Source organism: Chelmon rostratus, chromosome 8, assembly GCF_017976325.1.
Source record: "Chelmon rostratus isolate fCheRos1 chromosome 8, fCheRos1.pri, whole genome shotgun sequence".
Taxonomy (NCBI): domain Eukaryota; kingdom Metazoa; phylum Chordata; class Actinopteri; order Chaetodontiformes; family Chaetodontidae; genus Chelmon; species Chelmon rostratus.
This window is the reverse complement of record NC_055665.1, coordinates 479,540-506,383: the sequence shown is the minus strand read 5'-3', so window position 1 is coordinate 506,383 and position 26,844 is coordinate 479,540. Positions and strand designations below refer to the sequence as shown.

At 46.5% G+C, this 26,844-nt stretch overlaps 2 protein-coding genes across 3 annotated transcripts; both read right to left on the bottom strand.

Moving 5' to 3' along the window:
- Positions 1 to 1,524: 1,524 nt before the first annotated feature.
- On the bottom strand, positions 1,525 to 17,095 carry plekho1b (pleckstrin homology domain containing, family O member 1b). Its single transcript, XM_041943403.1, has 6 exons — positions 16,828 to 17,095; positions 14,981 to 15,127; positions 9,488 to 9,628; positions 8,560 to 8,664; positions 6,206 to 6,304; positions 1,525 to 5,667 (listed from the first exon to the last, which is right to left on the bottom strand). The coding sequence occupies exons 1-6, from the start codon at positions 16,852 to 16,854 to the stop codon at positions 4,954 to 4,956; spliced, it is 1,233 nt and encodes a 410-aa protein (XP_041799337.1). The 5' UTR covers positions 16,855 to 17,095; the 3' UTR covers positions 1,525 to 4,953.
- Positions 17,096 to 20,364: 3,269 nt separating this feature from the next.
- LOC121609854 (retinol dehydrogenase 13) lies at positions 20,365 to 26,737 on the bottom strand. 2 transcript variants are annotated; one of them, XM_041941565.1, is made up of 7 exons: positions 25,720 to 26,737; positions 23,519 to 23,653; positions 23,223 to 23,414; positions 22,941 to 23,105; positions 22,737 to 22,856; positions 22,422 to 22,626; positions 20,365 to 20,987 (listed from the first exon to the last, which is right to left on the bottom strand). In XM_041941565.1, exons 1-7 carry the CDS (start codon positions 25,856 to 25,858, stop codon positions 20,882 to 20,884), a joined length of 1,062 nt encoding a protein of 353 aa, XP_041797499.1. In that variant the 5' UTR covers positions 25,859 to 26,737; the 3' UTR covers positions 20,365 to 20,881. The 2 variants fall into 2 exon arrangements, with proteins under 2 accessions (XP_041797499.1, XP_041797500.1); XM_041941566.1 differs by having other exon boundaries at positions 22,941 to 23,102.
- Positions 26,738 to 26,844: the final 107 nt, after the last annotated feature.

Here is a 26,844-nt window from a genome sequence, read left to right as displayed (position 1 = left end):
GCACTGTTTCATAATAACAGGAAACTTTATCGGTACAGCAGTTTCATACAAAGACAGAGTGAACAGATTTCCCAGCATTCTCTGTAATAAAAAAGTAATCCTGACTTTGTTACAGCCGTCGTGGCTTCTTATAGAACAGTGAACTGTGAGTCCAGTCTTCCTCCACAGATCCTCTTCCTCTCATTAACACTGCTGTCGTTCAGTCAGTCGACCTCTTCTTCATCAATAATCTGCTCATTTAAATTAAGATGAAGTAATTATTTCATCCCTAACAGAAGATGAGTGTTTCAGTGAGACTGTGTGACAGCGACACTCGTTATCAGCTGTCCCATAACGAGTTCAGGGAGAAGCAGACTGGCTGCTCAGGTCCTGCAGAGACCACCGTCTCCGTTTGGGTCCAGTTCTTCCTGTTTCCACCACACGGTGGCGCTGCTCATCAACTCATGAAAACACAAACCTCTGGTCGGACTTTGAAGATGTTGTAGGTCTGAGTTTGTTTTTTTATTCTGCTGATTGTTTAAATGTTTGACGTCAGCTGATCTGATGACCTCTGACCCCTGATGATGATGTCACACTGACCTGCACACTGACAGCTCAGAGGTTATGTGATGTCATCATGTCATTTTACTGCATCATTGTCAAAGTTGGTGATCAGTGATCAATAAGTGCTGACTCAGCTGAGTGTGTGTATCTGTGTGTGTGTGTTTGTGTGTGTGTTTTTGCTGCGCAGCGACTCACTCGTGTTTTCATGCATTGAGTCTGCATTTCTTCGCGGCTCATTTGTTTGTGCGCGTCTCTGCTCAGCCAAACAAATCCAAGCAAACCAGTCAGACTGACGTCACACAGGTGAGACGCACAGGTGAGGCCGGGACAGGCACCAGTCTGTGATCGCTCCACGCGTCTCTTCATACATCTGGACTTTTAGTCCAAGCATCCTACATTTCCCACGATGCACCTGCACGAAGCCGGACCAGGAAACTGATCTGTGTGTGACATCAGTGCTGAAATATTCCCAGTTTATTGTTCCAGAGCTTCATCACAGTCTTCATCAGCGCGACATCAGCCCAGATAAACAGGAAGTGCTCATGTCAGCGGTGCGCAACATCTAAAACAGCGACTCATGACTGAAGCCTACAGAAATCCATCAAACTCACTTTGACTTCCTGTCTGCACACCTGTCAGCAGGTGCAGAGCAGCGCTCATTGGCTGCCAACAAAGAGAAGGAAGTCTGTGTTTCTGTAATCATAAAACTCTGAGCACAAAAACAAAAGAATGAGACAAATAAATGTGTTTTTTAAAAAGAGAAATCTCTTGTTGCTGAAAATCAGCTGATAAAACGATCAGAAAAGTAGAAATAAAACTTTTTCCTCCTAGATTCAAACACGAGTCTGCTGATGAAGGTGTTCGTTAATTATGCTTCAATGGATCCTCGTTAACCTCCACGAGGAGGCCGCTGGTCAGTCCTGATCAACACACACACACAGCACAGTTTAATGAGACAGCACTGATCCTGGTTCAGTTTACAGCTTTTATTTTAGCACATGAACTGAGCAGGAGTCACAACAGCACTGCCTGCTTACATCACTACTGGACTACATCTCCCATCATCCCCTCTGGGTTTAAGGCTACAGCAGCTGCCCGGTGACAGAACAGCAACAACAGGGAAGATCCACCTGCTCAGTCTGACGGAACTGACCTGAGACCAGATCCAGAATCAGTGAGAGCAGAGAGAGTTCTGGATTCATCCACATCCAAACTGTTCAGTGAACGTTAAAGCAGAGTCCTTCACTTCTCTGGAACAGCATGAAACCATCATCATCGTCATCAGCGATCAGAAAACTAAACGGACCTTCAGCTCTGAAAATATCAACGCTGGAATCAAACTTTATGTTCTGAAATACTTCAGGAGGCTTCTGCAGGTCACTAACCTTAAAATAACTGTTGGTTCAGTCCTTCATGTCCGTGAAACCAGACGGAGGTTTAACAGGAGCTTTCTGTACCTTCACCTGTGACTTCCTTCATCTCCCGACACACCTGGAACAGGGAGCAGTTCAGCTCCAGGCAGGTTTAAGAACAGTACAAAAGTCTGAATCTGGTTTCAAAAATAAACTTTTCTCAGTAAAACTCTGGTTGATTGTATTAAACTGCACGAGGTCGAGTCTCCAGGTGCGTCAGTGCAAAGGTTTGATTTAACATCTGTCCATCAAGTCATGTGACCTGAGTGTCTCTCCCACCTGAGATTAAACCACGCCCACTTCCATAACAAAAACCTTCAGGCTGCTTCCCATAGAAACGGTTTAGGGGGAACAATTAATCAATTAGTTATGGATTTTCAATCAATTGACAGATAATTAATTGGCAGCTACACTGAATGTTAAAGTTAATTTTGGTGCTTTGTTAGCAAAAAAAGCTAAAGATGTGACTGAAGTGATGGTGAAAAGTTTAGCATTAGCTCGCTGTGTGTTCACTGACATTTAGATAACTCTAATTAGCTAGTATCTTCTGCATATTACAGCAGGGACGCAGCTGTTTCCTGTAGCCAGGATGCTACATTAGCTAGCTATTATCAGCTAATTAATGTTACTAGTTGCTAGTTTTAGCTTGCTTAGCCCATCAGCTAGTTCAGGGTGTTGAGAAGGACTAAAAACAGCTTTCCACTACCAGCTATGAATTTGTCCGTGGGTCATCTTAAATTAATTTGCTTGCTAGCTTGTTAGCATGTTGTTAATGACTGCAGAATTTATAATAGCTGCACATGCTTAATAGTTGCTTTTTACTTTTCATGCCTTTCATTGAATATTGTGACTTCTGTTTGACTTGTTCTTTAGTTGTAACTTTAGTTTTTCTAGAACTGTTAGCTTTGTTAGCTTCTCAGGCTAATCTGAAGCAACGAACAATCCAACACTGTGGGATCTGGTGTTGTTGGGTCTCAAGTACAGCTCAGGTGTTTTGAGGAGTGGGGGGTTGGACTCAAACGTATCCACCTGAGTCATTGAGTTTCCAGCTGCGATGAGACAGGAAGCTGTTGGTTCACCGTTGCTTCCAGAGGCCTGAGCTGAGGTGAACCGGCAGACTGGAGGCTGATGCTGGTTCTTCACTTCTCCAGCAAGGTTTTCAGGTCTCTGCAGTCTTCAGTCTGCTTCAAACACCGTAGTTCGTACAACATAACACCACGAACGCCTTCACAAACTGTTTTTTCAGGTGTAACTCGACCTAACAGACTCTCAGTGAGGCTGATGTCATCAGTTCTGCAGGTATTTGATCAGAAACCAAAGTGTTGGACGCATTAATGTGCAGACCTGATGGTGGTGCTGGATGAAAAGTAAAGCTATTACAGTTGACCTTCATACAATATTTACCCTGCATTCGTACCGTCTTCATGTCCAGTAAGCAGCTGCATAAAACTTCACTTTGTTCTAGTTTTCTCTAAAGATGTAACAGCACATCTCCAACTCGGGTTGTTACATGAACGTTCATAAAGCAAAATAAAAAGGATCCAAAGTGATGAAGACAAACATGACAGACAAGATCAAGTGTCCACGAAGTTCTTTCTGGTCTCTGAACTCTCGTCTTGGCACGTTTTCATTGACGTCAGATAGTTTTCTTTAAAGGTAGCTCAAGTGTTATCCTCTATTTGTGCAACCAAGAAGAGACTTTAAAGGTACAATATGTAAGAACTGGCCACCTGTTGAATCCATCCACATGTAGAAAACTAAGGTTCACACATGTGCTGATGCACACGCCTTCATCACACGTGAACTTCACTGCTTCAGCTTCTTCAATCAGATGGCTCCTTCTGTTTCAGCCAATCACGTAGATTCAAGGGTCACGTACGTGATCACGTAGCTTTACACTCCACGCTGCTGCACACCAGCCGGAGCGCGGTTTCTACCGTTCAGTATATCGATGGCGTTCATCTCCCTGCAGGTCAACCTCAATGAGGCAGCTGCTCGGTGATCCGGTCCTGCATCATTAAATGTGAAGTGAAGTTCTGAATGCTTGCTATGTGATCATCTAAGGATGTCTATATAGCATTATATAGCCTAGCTAACTTGTTAGCCAATGCTAGCGTTACCTGCCACATCAATAACTGAACAAGCATTTATATTTAAAGATGCAGGACAGGAGACTACTGCAGAGCTGCAGACTGTGCAGGTCTAACGCTGTGCAATCACGTCTTTCAATGATTGGCTGAAGCAGAAGGAGCTATCTGATTGGCTGCAGACACTTCCCTGTTGAAACAATGCGTTTGTGAAGCGAGCCTCATCAGGAGTCTCAAACACGCGGATTCAGTGAAGTTCACGCATGACGGGCAAGTTGGAAATGCAGGTTTGTGTAAAATTTAACAACTATAACTAATATTAATTTATACTTAAATCCTGAAATACCTGAATCCTTCTGAGTGCATTCATTAATGTTGAGACAGATCTCGCTCTCCATAGACAAAACGTCAAAACCAGGGATGTCAGTGGTTAACTGTCCATCGGTTAATGAGGTCCACAGTTGACTGGAATTTCTCCCGTTGGCTGCTCAGAGCAAAGCTAACCAGTTAGTTACCAGCTAACAGCTGTCAAAAGCAAAATGAACTGATGCTGACATCACTCGTCTAAACTGCTCTTCCCTCACTCTCTCTTGATCATTTAATTAATAGTTTATTAATGTTTTAAACTAAAAGTCTTACATAGTGTACCTTTAGGGGTTTTCAGAGCCAAGACGAGATGTGACATCAGTTAACTTGATAACTTGATGCTTCTCTCTGATTTGTAAGAACGAAGTTTTCTGAAGATGCTGAAATTTCCCAAAATAATTTAAAAGTGGTTGATCCAGTTCTCAGCAGCTTCGTCTCAAGTCCACAAAGAGAAGCGGAGTCTGCGTTCAGCTCTGTGGCTTTACATGGACTGGACTGGTCTGAACCACTTTGTACCAGAATGACTCGCGCTCGTACGATGCGGTTTACATCAGGCTCTTGCCGCCTGGGTTTAATTTGCTGTTGGGGGGGGTGAGGGGGGAGGAGGAATCCAGTTGTCGGTACAATGCCCTCAGTTCCTTCACCTCCTCCAGCACCTCCTGGGCCTGACTCCAAGTTGCCAGCGCCTCCGTCAGAAGTCTCTGAGCATCAGCTCGCGCTCCTTCGGTCGACTCCCTCCCCCTCATCTTCCCCCGCTCCCCGACCCCCCCCTCAGCCTCCCCTCGCACCTCTGTCAGCAGCTGCTCCGTCTTCTGCAGCTTCTGGCTGATCAGCTGCTGCAGCTGGCTGACAGGCGCCACTGCGTCGGTCAGCGTGGAGGCCGGCGAACGGGACGCCGTCGTCTTGTTCTTAGCAGCTTTAGTCTCTGAGTGCGTCAGGATCTCGTCCATGGAGGCGCAGCGGCTTCTCTCTGCTGTCATCGGGCGCTTTTCAGGCTGGGGGATTTGGGCAGGGCCCGTCTGTTCCCACACCACTGCCACCTCACGGGGAAGGCTCTGGGATTTGCCAGAAGTCTCGCCGATCCTGGCAGAGAGCCCGCCATCAGTTTTGGACCTGGGACAGTCCGGGCTGAGGTGGGTCAGAGATTTGTCCAAGTTTACCCTGAAGGTGTCACAGCCGTCGGCTCCCCGGGGAGACAGAGCGTCCTCCTCCTGGATCAGATCTAGAGTCAGCATCCCATCTGAGGAGGAGGTGGAGGCCTGGACACAAACAGAAGGCTGGTCAGTCCACCGATTCAACTAAATTACCGCGAACATGTTCTGAAACTGCCTGAAACGTCAAAGTTCAGTTCTGCTTCATAAACAGCATTTGACAAAACAATCTCAACTCGAGCTTTTGGCTGTATTACAGGGTCTTCATCAGCAGATTCAGTCATCTTCAATGTTCTAACCTCCCATAATTTGGAGCGACTCTGGGGCTTCTCATCCTGGACTTTTAGTGACAACTGAACAAATCCCATCTGCTGATGAGGACAAAGTGATTCTTTCAAAAACTCCAGAACAATAAGTCGACCTCAAGCTCACACTTCTTCAGTTTGCATGATGACTAGTTGTAACTTGGATTCAAGATGTGGTTATTAAAAGTTAAAGCTTTTAATTTATGAGATTCTGGGTATCTCATAAATTAAAAGCTTTAACTTTTGCAGATTTCCTCAATTATCATCCCATCATTTTGTAACATTTGCAAACATCTCAAATGAAGTAATGGACGTGATACGATGACAGAGTTCAGACTGACCACAGCCAGCAGGTGACCTCTTGTCGGCAGCCGTCGGCTGTGAGGGATCTTTACTCGATCTCGAGTCAGATGAGACAGCTGGGAGTCTTCGACTGTCACCTGCAAACATCAGCATGAACAACACTTGAGGTAAAATAACAGGTAAGGTGCAACTCTTCTCTGAATTTAACCGACTGTTCATGGCTCCTTGTTGATGATTGGCTCATTAGTATGCAGGACCTCTGAACCAATCACTTTCTCTTCCAAAACATGTTGATAATCAGGTAAGGAAGCAGGAAGTAGGAGATAGGAAGCAGGTAGAACACCTGCCTGAGATTTCTTCAGTATCACAGTGAGGCACTGATAGTACATCCATGAGTACACTGCTAACAGCAGCTACTAACTTCTAAGCTTCAGGAACCCGGGACGTACCCCTGAGGGACTCCTAGCGGGACTGAGCTGCACTTCCTCTAATGTCCTTAAGATGGTGCTGTGATCGAATAAAGCTTTTACACATGCTCGGCTCTCAGGAGATCATTAATGGAACAGAGATTTTCAAAACAGAAGTCAGGATTTGCTGCATCCGAGCTTTTTAATTTAGGTTTCAGTTTTCCAGTCCGACTCTAAAGGAATGAGAAGGGAACATTTCCTGTTTGTCTTTCTGAGAGTATCATGAGAACGTTTCTTCAGCAGGGTCTGAATAAACATTTGAATAATTCTAGAACTGAATTTCATGAACATGGGTCACTGCAACCAGGCCTTCAGTCAGTCATTTCAAGACTTTTCCAGGACTCCCTGAATGTCAAACACCACAACATCAATATGACATGAATGTGGCATCAGTTCACGGGAGGCTGTGACAGAATGTGTGTGTGAGAGGGAGGGTATCGATCAGAGTATTGATCACAGTATCGACTGCTGGAAAACATGATGGTTGTTGGCTGAACGTTAAGCAGCTGCTGTGTTTGTGTTTCATACTTCCTGCTGCTGAGGACACTGAACCAAACCATGGACAGGAAACGCTGCTTCCTAACGTCACACATGAAGACACCTAGAAAAACTTCAGGTGAGACAGAGATGCAGTGTGAGGCGAAAGGGACAGGTGCACACCGGTGTTCTAACAACAGGAAGTTTGTTACACACAGCTGATGGAAGGAGATGAAGATACTATAAACATTTACAGATTCCTGCCGGTTGAGTCAAAACTCAGTAATGAATCATTAATATCTACTGTGACCCACGAAGAAACCAAAGAAGATTCAAACTTCTCTCAGCATCTTCATGTGTTTAAGTTTCCTTCAGTGTCACAATGATGTCTGTACATCCATGAGTACGCTGCTAACAGGAGCTGCTAACAGGAGCTGCTAACAAGAGCTGCTAACAAGAGCTGCTAACAGGAGCTGCCAACAGGGGCTGCTAACAAGAGCTGCTAACAGAAGCTGCTAACAGGAGCTGCCAACAGGGGCTGCTAACAGGAGCTGCCAACAGGGGCTGCTAACAAGAGCTGCTAACAGGAGCTGCTAACAAGAGCTGCTAACAGGAGCTGCTAACAAGAGCTGCTAACAAGAGCTGCCAACAGGAGCTGCTAACAAGAGCTGCTAACAAGAGCTGCCATCAGGAGCTGCTAACAAGAGCTGCTAACAGGAGCTGCTAACAAGAGCTGCCAACAGGAGCTGCTAACAAGAGCTCATCAGCTTCAGTGGTTTCTGTAAATATCTGCTGATTCTGGATCTGAAGCAGCAACACGTTTCAAACACGTTGAGACAGGAGCAACTAAAGACTGGGAAAGATGTGGAACGCTCCAAAAACACCTGTTTGGATCATTCCACAGGTAAACAGGTTGATTGGTAACAGGTGAGAGTATCATGACTGGATAAAGGAGATACTCCATGGACTCTGAACACTTCAGAAAACTGTTGTCAGGAAACAGATTGATTGTGTTTTATTTACTTTTTAGAATCGAGGTTGTAAAACTTAAAAAATCATTCTGTTGTTTGAGGAGAGTCTAACTCCTCTGAGCCACAGAGCTCCATTAAAACTCATCAGTGAGCCTCACTGTTCTTCATCACCATGAACACACACACACACACACACACACACACTGTCCTGCTGCCACAAACACTCACTACAGCACCAAATGTGGATTCATCTGATAAAAACTACAGCAAGCAGCTGTTTGAGGAAATAACTGAAGAGTTATGAGGAGTTTTTAAAGATGCGCGTCTTCTGTAGGAACCAATGAGCTGAAAACCACAGACAGGAAGTCAGACGGTATTGTGGGACGGACCAACATGTTGTTGGTTTGAGTGTGAACAGGAGATTTGCTGATGATGACACAATGACAGCCCCTCTTTGCTGCTTGGTTGTCTTCATACCTCGTCCAGGATTCGGTTTTTGGCTCGTGTGACTGCAGCATTCAGGACGTTGATCCAGGACTCTTTCTCCTCTGGACTGACAGCCAGGAAGACCAGGTTCGGGACCTACAACACACACAAACACATAGTTCACATGTGGTGTTCGAGTGTGTTTAACTGCAGCTGTACGAAGGACGGAGGAAACCTCCTGGACCGACATCCTCTTCAGCGTGACGGCTAACCGTTAGCATGCCATAAAGTTCTGTTGGAAAGATACTGACAAGTTTAATATCATTATTATAATTAGAATTGTGGTGAAAAGCTCATCATTTTAGTGTTTTTCAGATATTTGTTGTGACTCGACACCCAGCGTGAAACCAGGACAGTCCTGAATGAACCAGAACGAACCGGAACGTCTCGTCACAGGACGCGTCGGCTACACCACGGTTAGCCTTTAGCAACAATTACTGTGTTTTAGCTTGTTGACTGTCATGAAGGAGTTTCTCACACACGCACACACACACACACACACACACACACCGCTGTCCTCTGAAGCCTCAGTGGGAGACAGTGAGTGTTTGTGCGTGTGTGCGGCGTCCATGCATGTGTGTGTGTGTAATAGAAGCTGCCATTTGTCTGCAGGACACCTGATCCCCTCCCCAGGGCATTCTGGGTATTTCTGGGATGGTCTGCAGATATCTATTGAGTGTGTGTGTGAGTGAGTGAGTGTGTGTGTGTGTGTGTGTGTGTGGGTGGGTTGCTGACTGTGGAAACACACTAACCTGATGTGTGTAAAGTGTTTCAGGTGTACATAGACAGGTGTAGATACAGACAGGTGTACAGACAGACAGGTGTGCAGACAGACAGGTGTTCATACAGACAGGTGTACATACAGACAGGTGTGTGCTCAGACAGGTGTTCAGACAGACAGGTGTGTGCTCAGGTGTACCGTGTTCCCCGGCGTGCTGCAGCGCTGCAGTCTGAACTTGCTGTGGTTCTTTTTGCTGCGACTCTTGTTCTTCCTGATCTCCTCACAGCGCTCGTAGTCGGACAGGTCCAGCACCTCGTCAGCCCGACCCAGCTCCTTCACCTGAACACATGGATCACACGGGTCAGAGGTCACAGGTCACTACCTGAGTTCTGAAATATTTCTAGCTGTTCATCAAGATTAAAACAAACATGGATGCTGTTGAGCTGTCGGTCAGTGTATTTTTGAAGTTAGCCAGGTTAGCTGTTTCCAGCCCTCATGCTAAGCTAAGCCATCATGACCTCAGCTCCACACTGAGAACACATGAGAGAGATCTCCATCTGAACATCTCAAAGCAAGAGAAGATGAGTGTCAAACCACTCCTTCATAATGAAGTCCTCCCACCTGCTGCAGGTTTTCTTTTTAGCTACCAAATCAAATGTAAATACAGTCAAATCAGTCGAAGAAGAGTCGTTTACACAAACAAAACAAAGGTTCTTTCACATTTAAATCGAAAACAGCTTCCTTCCTCAAAGTCAACGTCAGGTTTGTCACACTGCAGGGAGCTTTCTGATCTGAGGCCTGTTTAATACCGATGAAACACATTCTCAGTCAATGTCAACAGACGACAGCCGAGTGACGATCAGTACATCAGTACACCAGAGACTCGGCTGCTGTTCCCTGAACAGACCAGTGCATATCTACGTTTATACTGACAGCGACAGACGTACTGTAGAACGTCTGGCTTTAACGGTTCACTGTCATCATACTCACTGCTGTTTACATGCCAGCACATGCTAATGCTAAGTTAGCCCTGGAGGGACTGCATAGCACTATCAATGACGATCTGAACACACGTTCAGAGGGAACTGGGATTGTGGAGGGAGACCTTAATCACACAGAACTAAAGATGAGTTTATACAAACATCCCAGAGGCTTTTAAAGCCACCATGTCCACAGACCACATGTCCACAGACCACATGTCCACAGACCACGTCTCACTGGAAGTGACTCAGTCCTACAAACCTCCAATCTGGAGAACAAGAGCAGCTGTTACAACTGTCCAGGTCTGCAGTGAGGACACCACCTCACTGCAGACCTGCTTTGAAACACAAACATAGAGGGTCACACCTCATCTGTCCTGGCCTACAGAGACTTCTGGACTGAGCACTAACGACCAAACCCATCACTGTGTTTTTAAACCAAAGACCATGGTTGGGCAGAAACGTATGGTCTCTGTTCAAGGTACGAGACGTTGCCTTCAGGACAGGCCTGAAGACTATTGAGGAAGGCCTGAAGACTCCTGAGGAAGGCCTGAAGGCTACTGAAGAAGACTACTGATGAAGGCCTTTGGCAGCACATTGAGGCCACTTTAGAAACATCCCCTGTGGCATGTGGAGAAGCATTCAAACCAAGAGCAGAGAGGAGAGAAGAGGTTCAAGATCTGGTCACACAAAAACCACACAAACCAGACAGATCATTGTGGACCAGGAAGACCAGAAAAGCTTTAGTATTTAGTAAAATCCTTTATACAGTTCACAAGTGCCTTAGAACACAGCACTCTTAAATACTCAATTCTGATTGGTCAGTCACCAAAACTTAGAGGTGTTTATTTCTTGAGAGACCACCGGCTGCTCAGGTGCTCCGTTGCTAGGGAAGCCATAGCAACAGTCATAGACTAAAGGGGCAAACCCTTAATGTACCAAGATCAATAACAAATCACCAGCTGATTGATGCGAACATCACTTTTACTTTGTTTGGACAAAACACTTGACGTGTGGCTGGAGAAGACATGTCCCCAGCAGAAAAGACAAGAAAAGTAAAGAACAGAGTCAGAGATCAGACACAGGAGATGTTTTACTGCACGGACAGTACTTTTACTGCATGAAGCTGATAGTACTGCTGTACTTTTACTGAATGAAGCTGATAATACTGCTGTACTTTTACTGCATGAAGCTGATAATACTGGTGTACTTTTACAGCATGAAGCTGACAATACTGCTGTACTTTTACTGCATGAAGCTGATAATACTGGTGTACTTTTACTGAATGAAGCTGACAATACTGCTGTACTTTTACTGCATGAAGCTGATAATACTGGTGTACTTTTACTGAATGAAGCTGATAATACTGCTGTACTTTTACTGCATGAAGCTGATAATACTGGTGTACTTTTACAGCATGAAGCTGACAATACTGCTGTACTTTTACTGCATGAAGCTGATAATACTGGTGTACTTTTACTGCATGAAGCTGACAATACTGCTGTATTTTTACTGCATGAAGCTGATAATGGTGCTGTACTTTTACTGCATGAAGCTGACAATACTGCTGTACATGTACTGCATGAAGCTGATAATACTGCTGTGGATTTGCCCGTCCAGTCCTTACGATGCTTCTCTGAGTTCCTGCTACACAGACGGGATATGAGGGGGACTTTAAACGTCTGTAGCTGACGTGAGCTGGATGAGAAACTGTCCAGGAAGAGACAGCAAGAGACATCAGCTGATGGACTCTCATTATGTGCTCTGGGATCAGCTGTGATCAGCTGCTCTTGGTCATGGTCCTGCTGAGGTTTCTGTTTCCTGCTGAGCGTTCGCAGAGCGACAGGTGGAGGCAGAGCGACAGGTGGAGGCAGAGCGACAGCTGAGCATCAGACGGTCAAATATCTGCTCAGATCCATCAGCTGGTTCCAGGTGGAACCTTCTCCACTCTCACTGCATGTTCAGCTGCTCGTGTTACACAACAGTTATTGTGTTTAATGAACACTGAAGCTCTTCAGGTGTACAGAGCTGTGTCAGGTGTGTGTCACCTGCTTAAACAGTCATAGAAAACACCTTCTCATCTCATCTACTCCCTCCTGATTGGATAAAACTGTTAGCAGTGGATGATGTGTGCTACAGCTAGCAACACACACACACACACACACACACACATGCACGCACACACACACACATGCACATGCACACACAGACACGCACGCACACGCACATGCACACAGACACACACACAGACACACGCACGCACGCACGCACACACACACACACACACAGGGCAGGTGTTAGCAGGTCTCTCACAGCAGCTCGCTGGTTTCTGCAGATTAACTTCAGCTCATTAATCTCCAGGGAGAATCTATTATTAACCAACTTTAAACTGAGACTTCCTGGGAGAGGAGCCACACCCACCACATATACACACTCACAACACACACACACACAATCAAACACACACACATACACATGACCTCCTCTTTGTGTCGGCCGCTGTGTGTCAGCTGATCAGAGCAGTCATTATGATGTCAGACTCAAATGCTAACAGCTGCTTGAGTGTTGAAACTTGTTCAGATTAATCGCCCTTCAGCCCATTTAGAGGCTTCACATTCAAATAGAACAATAATTAATACGAGTTGTGGAACAGTAGCATTCAGGTTACAGTTCTAATAAACTTCAGGACGCTGATTCCTCCTGATGATACTTCCTGTATGTGCACGGCTGCAAGGGTCCATGTGGACCATCACTCTGACAAACATCTGAACACGACACCCAGCGAATCAGGACTGACCAACCTTCTCAGTATCAATCTGCCAATTATGTTTGTCAGAGTCCAATGAGCAGAGAGACAGGAAGGAGCTGCTGGTTTGAACCTGAACAGCACAGGTTTCTGTCACACTGTGTAAACAGCTCAGAGCTCAGAGGTCAGAGGTCAGAGGCTGCGCTGCATTACATAAGCAGCTGCTCTGACACTGAACACTGAATATTGATTATTGATAATCTGACTGATGATGCTGGCAAAGTGACATCATCAGCATGAGAATTATAACAGCCTGAGGGGAGGACTGACCTCACTCTCTCACCCACACACACACACACACACTCTCTCACTCTGTGTGTGTGTGTGTGTGTGTGGTTTCTCTCGTGTCACAGGGTTTCTATTCCTGGTGGGACGGGAAGTCGCGCTGCTGACAGGAGGAGCTTCACATGAACCAGACCTCCACCACAGACGCAGAACAGAGTCTGGACCCGCACTGACTGAGAGACACGTCCTAATTTGGTCGTGAGACAGTTTTCACAAAGCCGCGATGCATCAGCTGACGTCTGATTGGTGAGATGACACAGTCAGAGAGAGGAACTGAAACCTTCCATAAAAAGCTCTGAACTCTTTGTTTTCCTGTTTTCAGATGATGTCGACATAAAACACCAGCTGACAGAGAGAAATCATTTCTCCTTCATAAAATGTGGAACTTGAAAGCACCACAAAGACTCAAACAACCCGCTGACATTAATCTACTTTAAGCAAAGACGAGTCAAATTCCAGAACAACCTGGAGAACCAAACAAAAGGTTTAATACCAGCACTCATGAGGAAGACACCCAAGTGAAGAAGACTTCTTTGTCAACAGCACTGACTTATCCTACAGAACAAGGATGTTCTATGTGTGACAAGGGTTCTATCAGGATGTTCTGTGTATGACACAGGTTCTATCAGGATGTTCTGCCGGAGATAAAGGTTCTATCAGGATGTGCTATAGGAGATAAGGGTTCTATCAGGATGTTCTATAGGAGATAAGGGTTCTATCAGGATGTTTTATAGGAGATAAAGGTTCTATCAAGATGTTCTGTGTATGACACAGGTTCTATCAGGACGTTCTGTAGGAGATAAAGGTTCTATCAGGATATTCTGTGTATGACACAGGTTCTATCAGGATGTTCTGTAGGAGATAAAGGTTCTATCAGGATGTTCTGTTGGAGATAAAGGTTCTATCAGAATATTCTGTGTATAACACAGGTTCTATCAGGATGTTCTGTAGGAGATAAAGGTTCTATCAGGATGTTCTTTTGAAGATAAAGGTTCTATGAGGATGTTCTTTTGAAGATAAAGGTTCTATCAGGATGTTCTGTAGGAGATAAAGGTTCTATCAGGATGTTCTTTTGAAGATAAAGGTTCTATGAGGATGTTCTTTTGAAGATAAAGGTTCTATCAGGATGTTCTTTTAAAGATAAAGGTTCTATGAGGATGTTCTTTTGAAGATAAAGGTTCTATCAGGATGTTCTTTTAAAGATAAAGGTTCTATGTGGATGTTCTGTTGGAGATAAGGGTTCTATCAGGATGTTCTGTTGGAGATAAGGGTTCTATCAGGATGTTCTTTTGAAGATAAAGGTTCTATTAGGATGTTCTGTTGGAGATAAGGGTTCTATCAGGATGTTCTGTAGGACATAAAGGTTCTATCAGGATGTTCTGTTGGAGACATGGGTTCTATCAGGATGTTCTGTAGGAGATAAGGGTTCTTTGAGGACGTTCCATGCTGTGCTTGGTGCAGCAGTGAAACCGGAGCTCTCGGTGTGTCTGGAGCTCACACTGACACTGAAACTCGACTCCAGCAGAACGACACTGTAGAAAGTCGAAGAGAAACTTTCTGTTTCCAGTCAGAACCAAAACAACAGAACAGGGGGGAGCAACACACAACACCCCGACTCACCTCTTTCTCACAGATGAACAGCTGATCTCCCTTCAGAACTACAAACCGGTTCTTCCAGATCTCTCTGAAGATTCCTTTCCCGCAGAACTTCCGGATCCAGCCGACCTTCTCGGGCTGAACGTGTTGCTGCGTGGAGTCCTGCGGACCCTGAAGGCAGGAAACAGGAAACAGGAAGCTGTCAGAGGAGCTGTGGTCTCAGCCTGTGATTGGACTGGGGAACGCTCCGGTTCTTTTCTTGATCAGTTATGAATCAGTCAATTTGTTTCTATACATGAAGAATAAAATTCACGAATGGAAGAATTAAATTTTATGTTCCTTCTTATTTAATTTGCAAATTTGAAGCAGGTGCGACTGATCGAGGAAAAACAGTCATTGTGATAATTAAAGTTCCGTTTGTCCCGTTAAAACGAAGCACAGAGGTTGAAACACTAACGGTGGAACAGCATCGAAAAGGGAAAAATGAAATCGCTTCCGTCTTTAAATAATGAAAATTATTCAGAAAAAAGAAAGAAGCAGAAAACAAAAACTGGCAACAGTGATCCCGAAACCAGGACGGTGATCCAGCAGGAACAGGATCAAGCACGAGACACAGGACTGGGTGGACCGGGCATATTTTCATACTGCAGGTTTGTCCCGGGCTGAAGGATGTCAGTTCACCCTCAGTGTGCACGTCTGCGGTTCTGACAGAATAAATGCAGTTTTCTACACCTGGAGGCGAAGCGTGGCGTCTGCAGACCGAGCTTTCTGACTCACAGAACCCTGAATTAGCCTCTGCGTTCTTGAAGAGTTCAAAGTGACAGCGCTGTTACGTCTGATGGAAATTTGGCCTTGATGGGTCTGTTGAAAGCGCAGGAGGAGGCGGTTACCTGCAGGCCGCCGGTTCAACCTGAAACCAGCCAGGTGCCAATCTGAGGCCGGTTTATCTCTTCATCTGAGAGCCGTCTGCTGATGAAGGTCCACGTGGAGACCTGCTGGTTTGTAGATCTGCTGTGTGATTGATGAAGACTCCTGATGTGATGAAGCTGTGTTTGCTGTGTGTTCGCCAGCAGAAAACACTGCTGTTGTGAGTCGAATGAAGAATAAAAGGCTGCAGCTCCTCATTCACACGCAGACGTTTCAGTCCTTTGTCATTCAGATTCAGCCACATTCCTGCAGCCTCGGCGCCTCTGAGTCACACTCCACGAACTCCACGAACGGCAGCTGCAAACACAGCTGGACTTTCTGAACTTTATCCACTTTACGTTCCCGCTGAGGACGTTCCCGCTGAGGACGTTCCCGCTGAGGACGTTCCCGCCGGTGCTTTTGACTGATTTCTAATGTTTATTGTGTAGAAAAGTGTTTTATTCTCAAAATGAGTTTAATATAAGAACAGACATACGAGCCCGTCCAAATGACTGTAACTGTATGGAAACATACCTGAATCCGAACACGGACACAAACACTGAACACTTGTACTAAATTATTAGTAGTAGTACTGCATGAGTTTACTTCTATTTACTGTGTCTACTGATTAATTGTAGCATTTATAATAAAGTATGAAATATATAAGAGATGATTTATTCTTCTTACAGTTTGCGGCTGTCAGTGACGTCAGCTCATTCTCAGAATTATTAAACCTTCATCATTTCATGTTTTTCGTCATTAAATCTGTTTTTAAATCAACATCAACACGCCCTTATTCTGAAAACCGGAAGTGGAGTCTTCGGACAGCCAGCGGCTGTTGTTGCCTTCAAAATAAAGGCTACAAACTAATCCTCCAGGCTTTTGTTCCTCGAGCTTCGGTTTAACGTGCTGAAGCGGACCGTGCCGAGCCGCCGGTAGCGGGTGTCGGTTCCGTTCACACTCACCCGTTTCCCGGAGCTGTTCTTCTTCATGCCGGCGGCTGTCAGGCTGCCGGCGGCGGCCGAATGACGCTACTTCTCCCACTTTCTCCGTAAGTCCGTTATTCGTCCCTGTCGAGCAGCAGAGCGGCGGCAGAGGAGGACTAAAGCGGGTTAAAACAGTCAAAGTCCGGCAGGGAGGACCGGAGCCTCCGCCTCAGCTCCGCCGCTCCTCAGCTGCTGCTCCTCGGTGTGACTCCGCTGGTCGCTCCGCTGCCCTGTGCTGCTGCCGCCGGCTCCGCTGCGCTCTGACCGGCCAGGAGTCGCTGTGCGAGTCGGTGTCCGGTTACTCCTCCTCCTCCTCCGGACCCCCTGCTGGCTCAGCGGCTCCTCGGCAGCCCCACAGCGCCCCCCACAGGCAGAGGCCGGCCTGAACAACATGAGACGTCCGGGGTCGAAAGTATTCACATCCCTAAGTACCGCACTGTAAAAGTACTGCATTCACAATGTTATTTGAGTAACAGTACTTAATATACTCATCAGTAGTATCACTGATATGTTCGTTCAGGTGCGGCTGATCTTATTTGCATAATATTGTAATTTACCTGTAAGCTCTAACAGAAGAAGTAATCACATTGTTTACTTCAGTAAATGTACTAATGCCACAGTGTATAAATACCTTTTTACAAGTAAAAGTCCCACACTCACATTTTAACTGAAGTAAAAACACCAAACTATCAGTATGAGTACTAACTGCTCTCACATGGTTCGTTCAGGTGAACGGGCTGTATTATTGGATTGATGCATGAAGCTGGTGAAGGTGCAGCTCTTCATGTACTGCTGAGTACTTTGATCTGTTGCACAGTATCATACTTCTTACAGGACATCGATCACATGAAGCTGTCAAAGAAAAGCAGTGAAGTCAGTTAGTCGGTCACTGAGGAGGAAGTCCTGTGGTGGAGTAGAAATATAAAGAAGCATGAACAGGAAATACTCAAGTAAAGTACAAGTACCCTAAAGCTGTACTTGCAGTTTACCACCTTTTCTTGACCTTGAATGTGGTCGTTTGACCATAAAACAATGACGATATTAAAGGTATCTTCAGGTGAGGAAGATAAGACTTAATTAATCCCCAGCAGGGAAAACAGCAGCAGGTAAAGACAGCTGGAAAAAAAAATTATATAGATTATATATATGTGGATTTTATTCAAAGGACTATATAAGTATGTTAAAAATATATAGTGCCACAAAGAACTATAAGGAAAACTGCCAATAAATAAACTGCCAAAGGTTCTGTAGAGTCACACAGTTCATGGTGGGTAAAGTGACTACAGCATTCGCAGTAATAAATATAAGTAAGCCACAGTGGAACAGCAGTATGTGTTGACAGGTACAGTACTCAATGAGAGTGGAAACGTGTAATATGGCACAAGGTAATCTGTGTATGATAAATCACACATGAGTGCAGAACAGTGTGAATGTGGACCCAGTGCTACATGAACTGATCCTGGAGCTGAACGCTGTGACAGCTGATGGTGTGAAGGACCTGTGGTGACTCCTGCAGAGTGTGCCAGCCAGTCATTTCCTTCTGTCTGTAAAGAACTAACAGCACACAGAACAGCATGTCTGTGAGCTAAGGATCGCAGACCGGATCGGTGTAATCCGGTTCTGAGCCCTCTGGATGTTGGCAGATGTTTACAGGATGATCTGATCTGGAGTCAGTTTCATTGTGGGGGCAGATCAACAAACTGGGTCAGACCGAGAGACAGAGGCTGATCTGCAGATTATCTACTGACATTCTCATTAAAGGCACAACACACCCAGAAATACACAAAACAACAACAACACAACAACAACCACAACAACAACCACAACAACCACAACAACAACCACAACAACAACAACCACAACAACCACAACAACAACAACCACAACAACAACAACCACAACAACAACAACACAACAACAACCACAACAACAACCACAACAACAACAACCACAACAACAACCACAACAACAACCACAACAACCACAACAACAACAACCACAACAACAACCACAACAACAACCACAACCACAACCACAACAACAACAACCACAACAACAGCAACAACAACAACAACCACAACCACAACCACAACAACAACAACCACAACAACAACAACAACCACAACAACAACCACAACAACAACCACAACCACAACAACAACAACAACCACAACAACAACAACAACAACCACAACAACAACAACAACAACAACCACAACCACAACAACAACAACCACAACAACAACAACCACAACAACAACAACAACCACAACAACAACAACCAGAACAACAACAACAACAACCACAACAACAACCACAACAACCACAACAACAACCACAACAACCACAACAACCACAACAACAACCACAACAACAACACAACAACAACAACACAACAACAACAGGAAGTGACATCAGAGTTTGTTTACAACCAGTCATCATCATCATGATGAAGAAAAAGAGGTCGATCCTGTTGAGTTGGATCTTCACACCTGATTAATCCTGAAATTATTCATATTCTGTCCTGTGTTTCAGTTCAACCTGTCGTTAGTGTGAGCACACTGTGAACAGAAACATGTGACACGCTGCACGTGTTCATCATCTCCTGATGAAGAGGGAAGTCCTCTTCACGTAACAGGGATGCTCCAACATGTGGGACCTGATTCCTGACCTGAGGCTGTGAAGGTGGTCTGGTCTGAGCTCTTCTGCTGGCTTTAGTTGATGTTACTGTGACTCTGCTGCCACCTGCTGGTCTATTAGAAACACTTCAGACCACACACACACAGACACACACACAGACACAGACACAGACACACACACACACACACACACACATCTGTTCTTCTCATAGAGCATAGAAGCACATCAAAGGAACCAATCAGAGTTGAACTTCTGCAGCTTGTGAAAGGAAGTGAACGTTGCTCCATCCTCAGAAAATGAAACTGACACTAAAAACATTCAGAAAATAATAAAGAAAAAAAACATTCAGCATTTTAAAAGCTGCTAAATGTGAGTTCCTGAATATATAAAACAAAGTGGATGAACTCCTGCGTGCCTTTAAACATCCCCTCCACGCTTTAAGATGCACAGAATATACTCAACTTTCAGTGATAGTGGGAGTCTCATACGGCTTTTCCACAAAAACAGTTTCATGATGTTGATAAAATCATTCAAACGACTCTTTCTCCCTTATTTGAAGTTTCAGAATCGATGAAGACGAGTTTAACTGTGGGACACAAGACGTCTGCTCCTTCACTGTGAAGTTCTCAGAGTTTGTCGTCAGGTTTCCTCGTCACACTTGTTCACGTTGAATATTGAACCAGGATCGACTTCCTGTGATGTCACTAATCCTGCTCGTTGACCCGCCTCGTCCAGCGAGTTCAGAGAGTCAAAGTAAAAACAAGCTTCTGCTGTCATTCTGCACAGCGAAGCTCAGACATTCAACTGAAGAAGAAGAAGAAGAAGAAGAAGAGCACAGTTTTGACCGGAGGAGACTTTAATAAACAGCTTCTTCATATTCATACAGCTGAAGACAAACATCCTGAAACAGAAACGACTCAAGTGGACAAAACACAACACAGAGAATGAAGGAAGCATGAAGGAACCTGACAGAAATCTAAAGGAAACATAGAGGAAGCTGAAAACAGGAGGAGATCAGAGCGCTGGAGAAGGTGGAGGAAACATGAAGCAAACAAAGTGAACCTGAGGAGAACTTAAAGGAACGCTGCTCCACAGGAAACTGTATCTTTAAACTAAAAACTGAGTCTAAACTGGATTTATTTTAACCTTTAAAACCACCTGTGACATCACTGCAGGTCAAAGGTCAACAGTAAACACTGCCCAATCAAAGACTGGTTGTCTAGTCAGCATTATTGATCATTCCTCCTCTGATTGGCTCCTATCAGCTGTCAATCACACATATTTCACTGACGCTCATCGTCCTCTCCTCTGACCTGATGGGGGCACTACAGTCTGTGGGTATTTCACTTCCTGTTTCCCTGCTGCACTCAGACATCAGGGTCAAGGTCAGGTGTCAGCATGTGTCTTTTAATCCAACCAATCGGGTGCTCTCCTCCCACAGCTTCCTCGCCACCGCATCATCCCGCCCCTCTGGAGCGGCTTCCTTCTCTGCACAATCACTGAAAACAAACACGAATAAACGTAAGAAAGTAAGCGACGTATGAGGACGTCTCCTTGGTTTACGTTAGCTCCCTGTAGACAGGCGCTAAGAAAACAAGACTCGAGACCCATCACAACCGCATTCAGACTGAGAATCTGGTCCTATCCTAGCTGACTAGCATGTAAGGCAGTTAGCAAAAAAAGCTAACTGACATGGATATATTTCACTGTGAGCAGCCACACACACAGCGTGTAATGAAAAGGCTAAACTCACTGAGAGAAATGAAGCGTTGAAATGTTCAAATGTCCTTTGGAGACATTCAGAGTAGTTTAAATGTTAAAGGATAACTTTGGTTTTTTACAACCTGGACCTTATTTGTAGCATTAAATACGACCATTTACTCCCCCAGACAACTTTGGTGGCATTTGGAGTCATTTTGAAGAAATTAGCCCCAGAGGAGCGGCGCGTATATCCGTATAATGCGAGTACTCAGGGCATCCATGCGCAGCCTCTATATAACACATAATCTGCAGAAACTCGTTCATATTCCAATATTTAGTTCTGATATGCTGGTGCTGTTCCCCTCTGAGCCGGCGGTCGGCTAGTTTAGCTGTAGTTTGGCACAGCTGTGGTTCGTTATTGCGTATTCGTAGCCGACCGCCGCAGAGTCGGCCGTGTTGTGGCTGGCTGCTCGCAGCGCCCGGCGTTCGGTAATGACATCATCCACGTCAGAGGTAGTTGTCTAGAGACGCCGGATGTTGATAACATGCCACCGCCGGCTCAGAGGGGAATAGCACCAGCATATCATAACAAAATATTGGAATATGAACGAGTTTCTGCAGATTATGCGTTATATAGAGGCTGCGCATGGATGCCCCGAGTACTCGCATTATACGGATATACGCGCCGCTCCTCTGGGGCTAATTTCTTCAAAACGACTCCAAATGCCACCAAAGTTGTCTGGGTGAGTAAATGGTCGTATTCAATGCTACAAATAAGGTCCAGGTTGTAAAAAACAAAGTTATCCTTTAATTAGAGACACTCAAACGTCAGTTTTCAGGGTGGCAAAGACCAACGTGACTAGAAACCAATGAAAGCAGTTGAAGCGTCAGCTGAAGACGGAGCGAGAGGAACCAGTCTGAGTGCTCACACTGACTGCAGTTAAAGTGCCGACCGGAAACTGCAGCTCAACCTTCAGTTAAAGATGAAGAACCAGCTCAGGGGTCAGGTGATGTGTGACAGGTGAAGCAGCTGAAGTGTCAGCTGACGCCAAAATACCGTCTGGATGTTTTGAGGCCTAACTCCAAAAGCATCGAGTACTGACGGTGAAAAAGTGACTCTCTGTCAACAGGCTGAGCGCCGACGTTTTTAACTGATTGAGTTTAAAAAGGGGGGGACAGGACACACCCACAAACCTTTCATCGGGTCCAGACCCCGCCCACACCCACCTCACCTGAAGTATGCTCCGGATCGCCCCTCCAGGCCCGGCGTCACGGCGCAGTACACCGTGGTCTGACTGCCCTGCCTGGGAGTCTTCATGAGCAGCAGGGAGGGGAGGCTCAGCAGCGCCCCCAGCAGGGGAAACCAGCCCTGCACGTGACGACCCAATTCGGTCCGGATCACGCCCGGGTGGAGACAGAATGACGACACGCCGGAGCCTGGAGGAGACACTTAGATCAGTATGATGTGTTCACAGGTACGTCAGTCATCGGAACAGCAAATCACATCCCAGCTCTGAGATTTCCCGGTGTTGAGTGTTTGTGAGGACCTCTGAGTCGCCGGGCGAGTTCCCGGGAGAACAGGACGTTGGCCAGTTTGCTCTGTCTGTAGCTCTCCAGAGAACTGTAGCGCCTCCTGCTGAAGAACAGGTCGTCGAAGTCGATACGACCTGCACAAACGAACAGAAGGACTGAGTCGAAAGCAACAAACATCGGAAACATCGCACAGAAACGTCACAGGTCAGAGGCCCGACCTCCCCGGTGGGCGATGGACGACACGGTGACCACTCGGCTGGGGGCGGAGCTCTTCAGCTTCGGCAGCAGCAGATTGGTTAGCAGGAAGTGACCCAGATGATTGACAGCCAGCTGAGTCTCAAAACCGTCCTCAGTCAGCCATTTTGGACACATCATCACTCCTGCTGAGAGACAGGTGGAGAGAGAGACATGTGGGAAGACAGACAGGCAGAGAGACAGGTGAGGTGACCAACAGGTGGAGGGAGAGACAGGCAGGTGTCCAGGCAGACAGGTAAACTCACCTGCGTTGTTGATGAGGATGTCCAGTCTGTCTTCAGTGTCCAGGAACTCTTTAGCGAACTGTCTGACAGAGTAAAGTGAGGCGAGGTCCAGATGTCTGATGACCACGTTACCGTTTCCTGTCGCCTGACGGATCTCCTCCGCCGCCTGCTCCGCCCGGGTCAGGTCCCTGCACGCCATGACCACCCGGGCCCCTGCAACCAATCAGATGCAACCATCACCGCCCAGAACTACACACAGACTCACACACACACACACACACACACACACTCACACTCCCACACACACCCAGTCTGACCTCTGCCTGCCAGGTCTCTGCTGGTCTCTTTGCCGATGCCGGTGTTGGCTCCTGTGATCAGAACTGTTTTTCCATCGAGACGAAGAGTACAGCGACACACTCCGCCTGCAATCCACCTCCTCAACACCGCCACACCTGCACAAACACGTCAGGCTTCCATCACTTCTGAGGACATCACACAGACTTACCTGAAGACATACCTGAGCCTGAATGGACTATTCAAGTCTGGTCTAGTTCTGCTTTTCCAGTCTGACGACCTCTCAAGGTGCAAAGCCGCCGTTCACCCGTTCACACGTGGCACCGGGGATCGAACCACCGATCTTCTGATGAGTGGACGGTGGCTCGACCCCCTGTAATCATCTCGGTCAGGGCGGGGTATGAAATGTGTGGCAGGCGTGAGATAAAAGAGGAAATAAACACTGAACAGGGTGTGTGTGACATCATGAGCATCCAGAAACAGGACTCAGACCGGCACACAGGCAGTGAGGTGCAGGTGCAGGTGTGCATGTTTCTGTTTCTGTTCGGTCCTTTTGGTCAGAGTACGAAATGTATCGCAGGACGGTGTGACGTTAATGCTGTAAATATAATAACATAAACATGATCAGCTGATGTTAAACCAACAGCCACAGCAGTGATCAGGGTAGAGACGACAGCTGCAGGAGTCAAAGTGCATCATAGACTTCATGCAGAGCTTTTGTATTTTCATGGAGTCGTTTTGGAGCCTGGTGGCCTCGCGGCCTGGCGGCCCGGTGGCCTGGGTCGCAGCCCTCGTTGCACTTCACACCTCTACCAAAGCTCCTCAGTTTCTTGCTGCAGTGCCTCATTCCTCATTTTTCATGTGTTTCAGCAGCTGTGTGACAAACTGTTTTCAGCGAACTTTCTCCGTCAACACACCAAAGGAACAAAGCATCCTGTCAACATTTGACACGACTCATCAGGTGACACGGCAGGCTAACGCTGGCTAATGTTATGTAGCACATATGCTGTTGTCATTGTTTAAGTACTGCAGTGCAGCATGCACATCACATTCCTCCAGTTTCATTCTTCAGTTTCAGACATGCTGAAACTCTCTCACAGTTATATTCTGATGGTGGATTTTAAAATGCAGCCTGGGTTCACATTGACCCAGTGTGGGGTCAATGCAGCACCGAGGCCATACATTCACCACTTCCTGTCCTCCTCCAGAGCTTCTCCTGCTTCCTGCTGGCGTCCTGGTTTTTCTCGCCAAACGTTTGGAAAGTGGATCCTGAATACTTTCAGGTGACTGAGACTTGAATTAATGGAACAAACAGAAGGAAACGTATTTTTATCACTTTTATTTTTTCTCAGTATTGTGCGAGTGTGACCTCCAAACAGCACAAGCCTTTTTACTGTGCCTAGCCCCCCCTGACCTTAACTTAAACCTGACCTAACCCTCACCTTAAACCAGGTCTACGCCCTAAAATCTAATGATTGACATGAGAAAGGCGAGTCCCCACAATGTGGCTGTGCAAACACATTTATGTCCCCACAACATGAGGAATACATGACACACACACACACAAACACACAAGCACACACACACACACAAACACACACACAAACACACACACTTACACAAACACACACACAAACACACACACAAACACACACAAACACACACAAACACACACACAAACACACACACATACCTGATATCTGAATAAATCAAAGTTCATTGTCTAAAAAAAGAGCCAATCAGAGCAGAGCGTGAAGAGTGAGTCAGCAGAAAAACAGGAATGTTGAGTCAGTCCTCTGATAATCAGCTGATTCAGCGCCTCACTTCACGTCTGGACCCCACGACACGGTCGGTTCGTCCTGACCGGCTTGCTGGTAGGAGGGAGGACACCACCTGTCCACCACCACGTCGGTCCAGGTCAACACCCCCTTTACCAACGACCTCAGATCAGCCTCTGACCTTAGATCAGCCTCTGACCTCAGATCAGCCTCTGAACAGCAGCGCTCCTCTGTGAGCCTGAATTCATCACACTACAGTTCACAGGTGGACCTAATAAAGTGGCCACTGAGTGTGTCAGTGTGCATACAGTCATGACACACACACATGCACGCACACGCACACGCACACACACACTCACACTCACACTCACACACACACACACACACACACACACACAGTTTGGAAGCAGAAACATGGATCTCACGATCAGGAAGTAAAGTCTTACAGATCACAGCGACTCCCAGCAGAGCGCCACACCTCAGCAGCAGGGGCCCCCGGCCCTCGTCCCCCGGCCCCGGGTCCGAGCCGCCGCCCCCGCCGGGCCACGGCAAAACCAGGAAACCTGCCGGAGCTCCAGCCCTCATCCCTGCAGTCAGAACAGACTGAGAGAGACCGAGCCGAGCCGGGACAGAGCGCGGGGGGAGGGGACAGATTAACTGAGATTACAGCGGATTATCCTGCACACAGAGCTGTTCTGGGATCAGATGGAGAACACATGGACAGGAGGGATCACTGTGATGAGAAACACACATGTCCAACATGTCAGCTTTTTCACAAAAACGAGAAGAACGGCGAGGATCAGACAGGGGCCGGTTTCTGCTCGCCGTTCATGTTAATGTTTGAAACATGTCAGATCTGAACTCTCAGGGTGGAGAACGGAGATCAGCTGCTTCTGTTGGATCAATAAACCGTGATGTCACAGCTGTGGTTTATTAACTTTACACCTGTTAGCTTAGCCGTAAAGATAAACTGATGCCCGCTGACGCTCAGCGTGCTGCTCTTCGTCACTCTTCATCTGGACGAGGCGTCATGTCTGCTCACGCTTTAATGCCACTTATTGATCGATCGGCTCACAGAGGTGACGCAGGCAGAGTCAGAATCTGTCTTTCCGGGACCCTGCGTGACACGCAGAGTGACAGGAAACAGTTCATGTGTACTGACGTCAGGTCAGCTGAGGTTACATGTCAGGTAACCTTCTGACGTGTTGATCAGGACACGTATGGTCCACTTCCTGCCTGCTGTGCGTCCGCTGGACTGACTGAACTGTACTCTGAGCAGTCTCACGTCAGTCCTTCGTCATGTTCATCCGTCGTGTTTCTGTGACTCTGCTCCTGACGTCACGACCTAGCCCCGCCCCTCCGTAAACCAACAAAAACAAAATGGCGTCTCGCCCTCGGACTGTGGCGCTGTTTTGGCGCCTCTCGGCCTCCATGTTGATTTGTTGCTGTTTGGTGGTTCGGTTGTTGTTGTGTCCGCTGTCAGTCCGGCTGACCGGAACCGTTTAACGCCTCCAGCCTGAAAACCCGCAGCTCTCTGCGGCTGGATGGACTTCAGTTCCGCCAGAAGAATT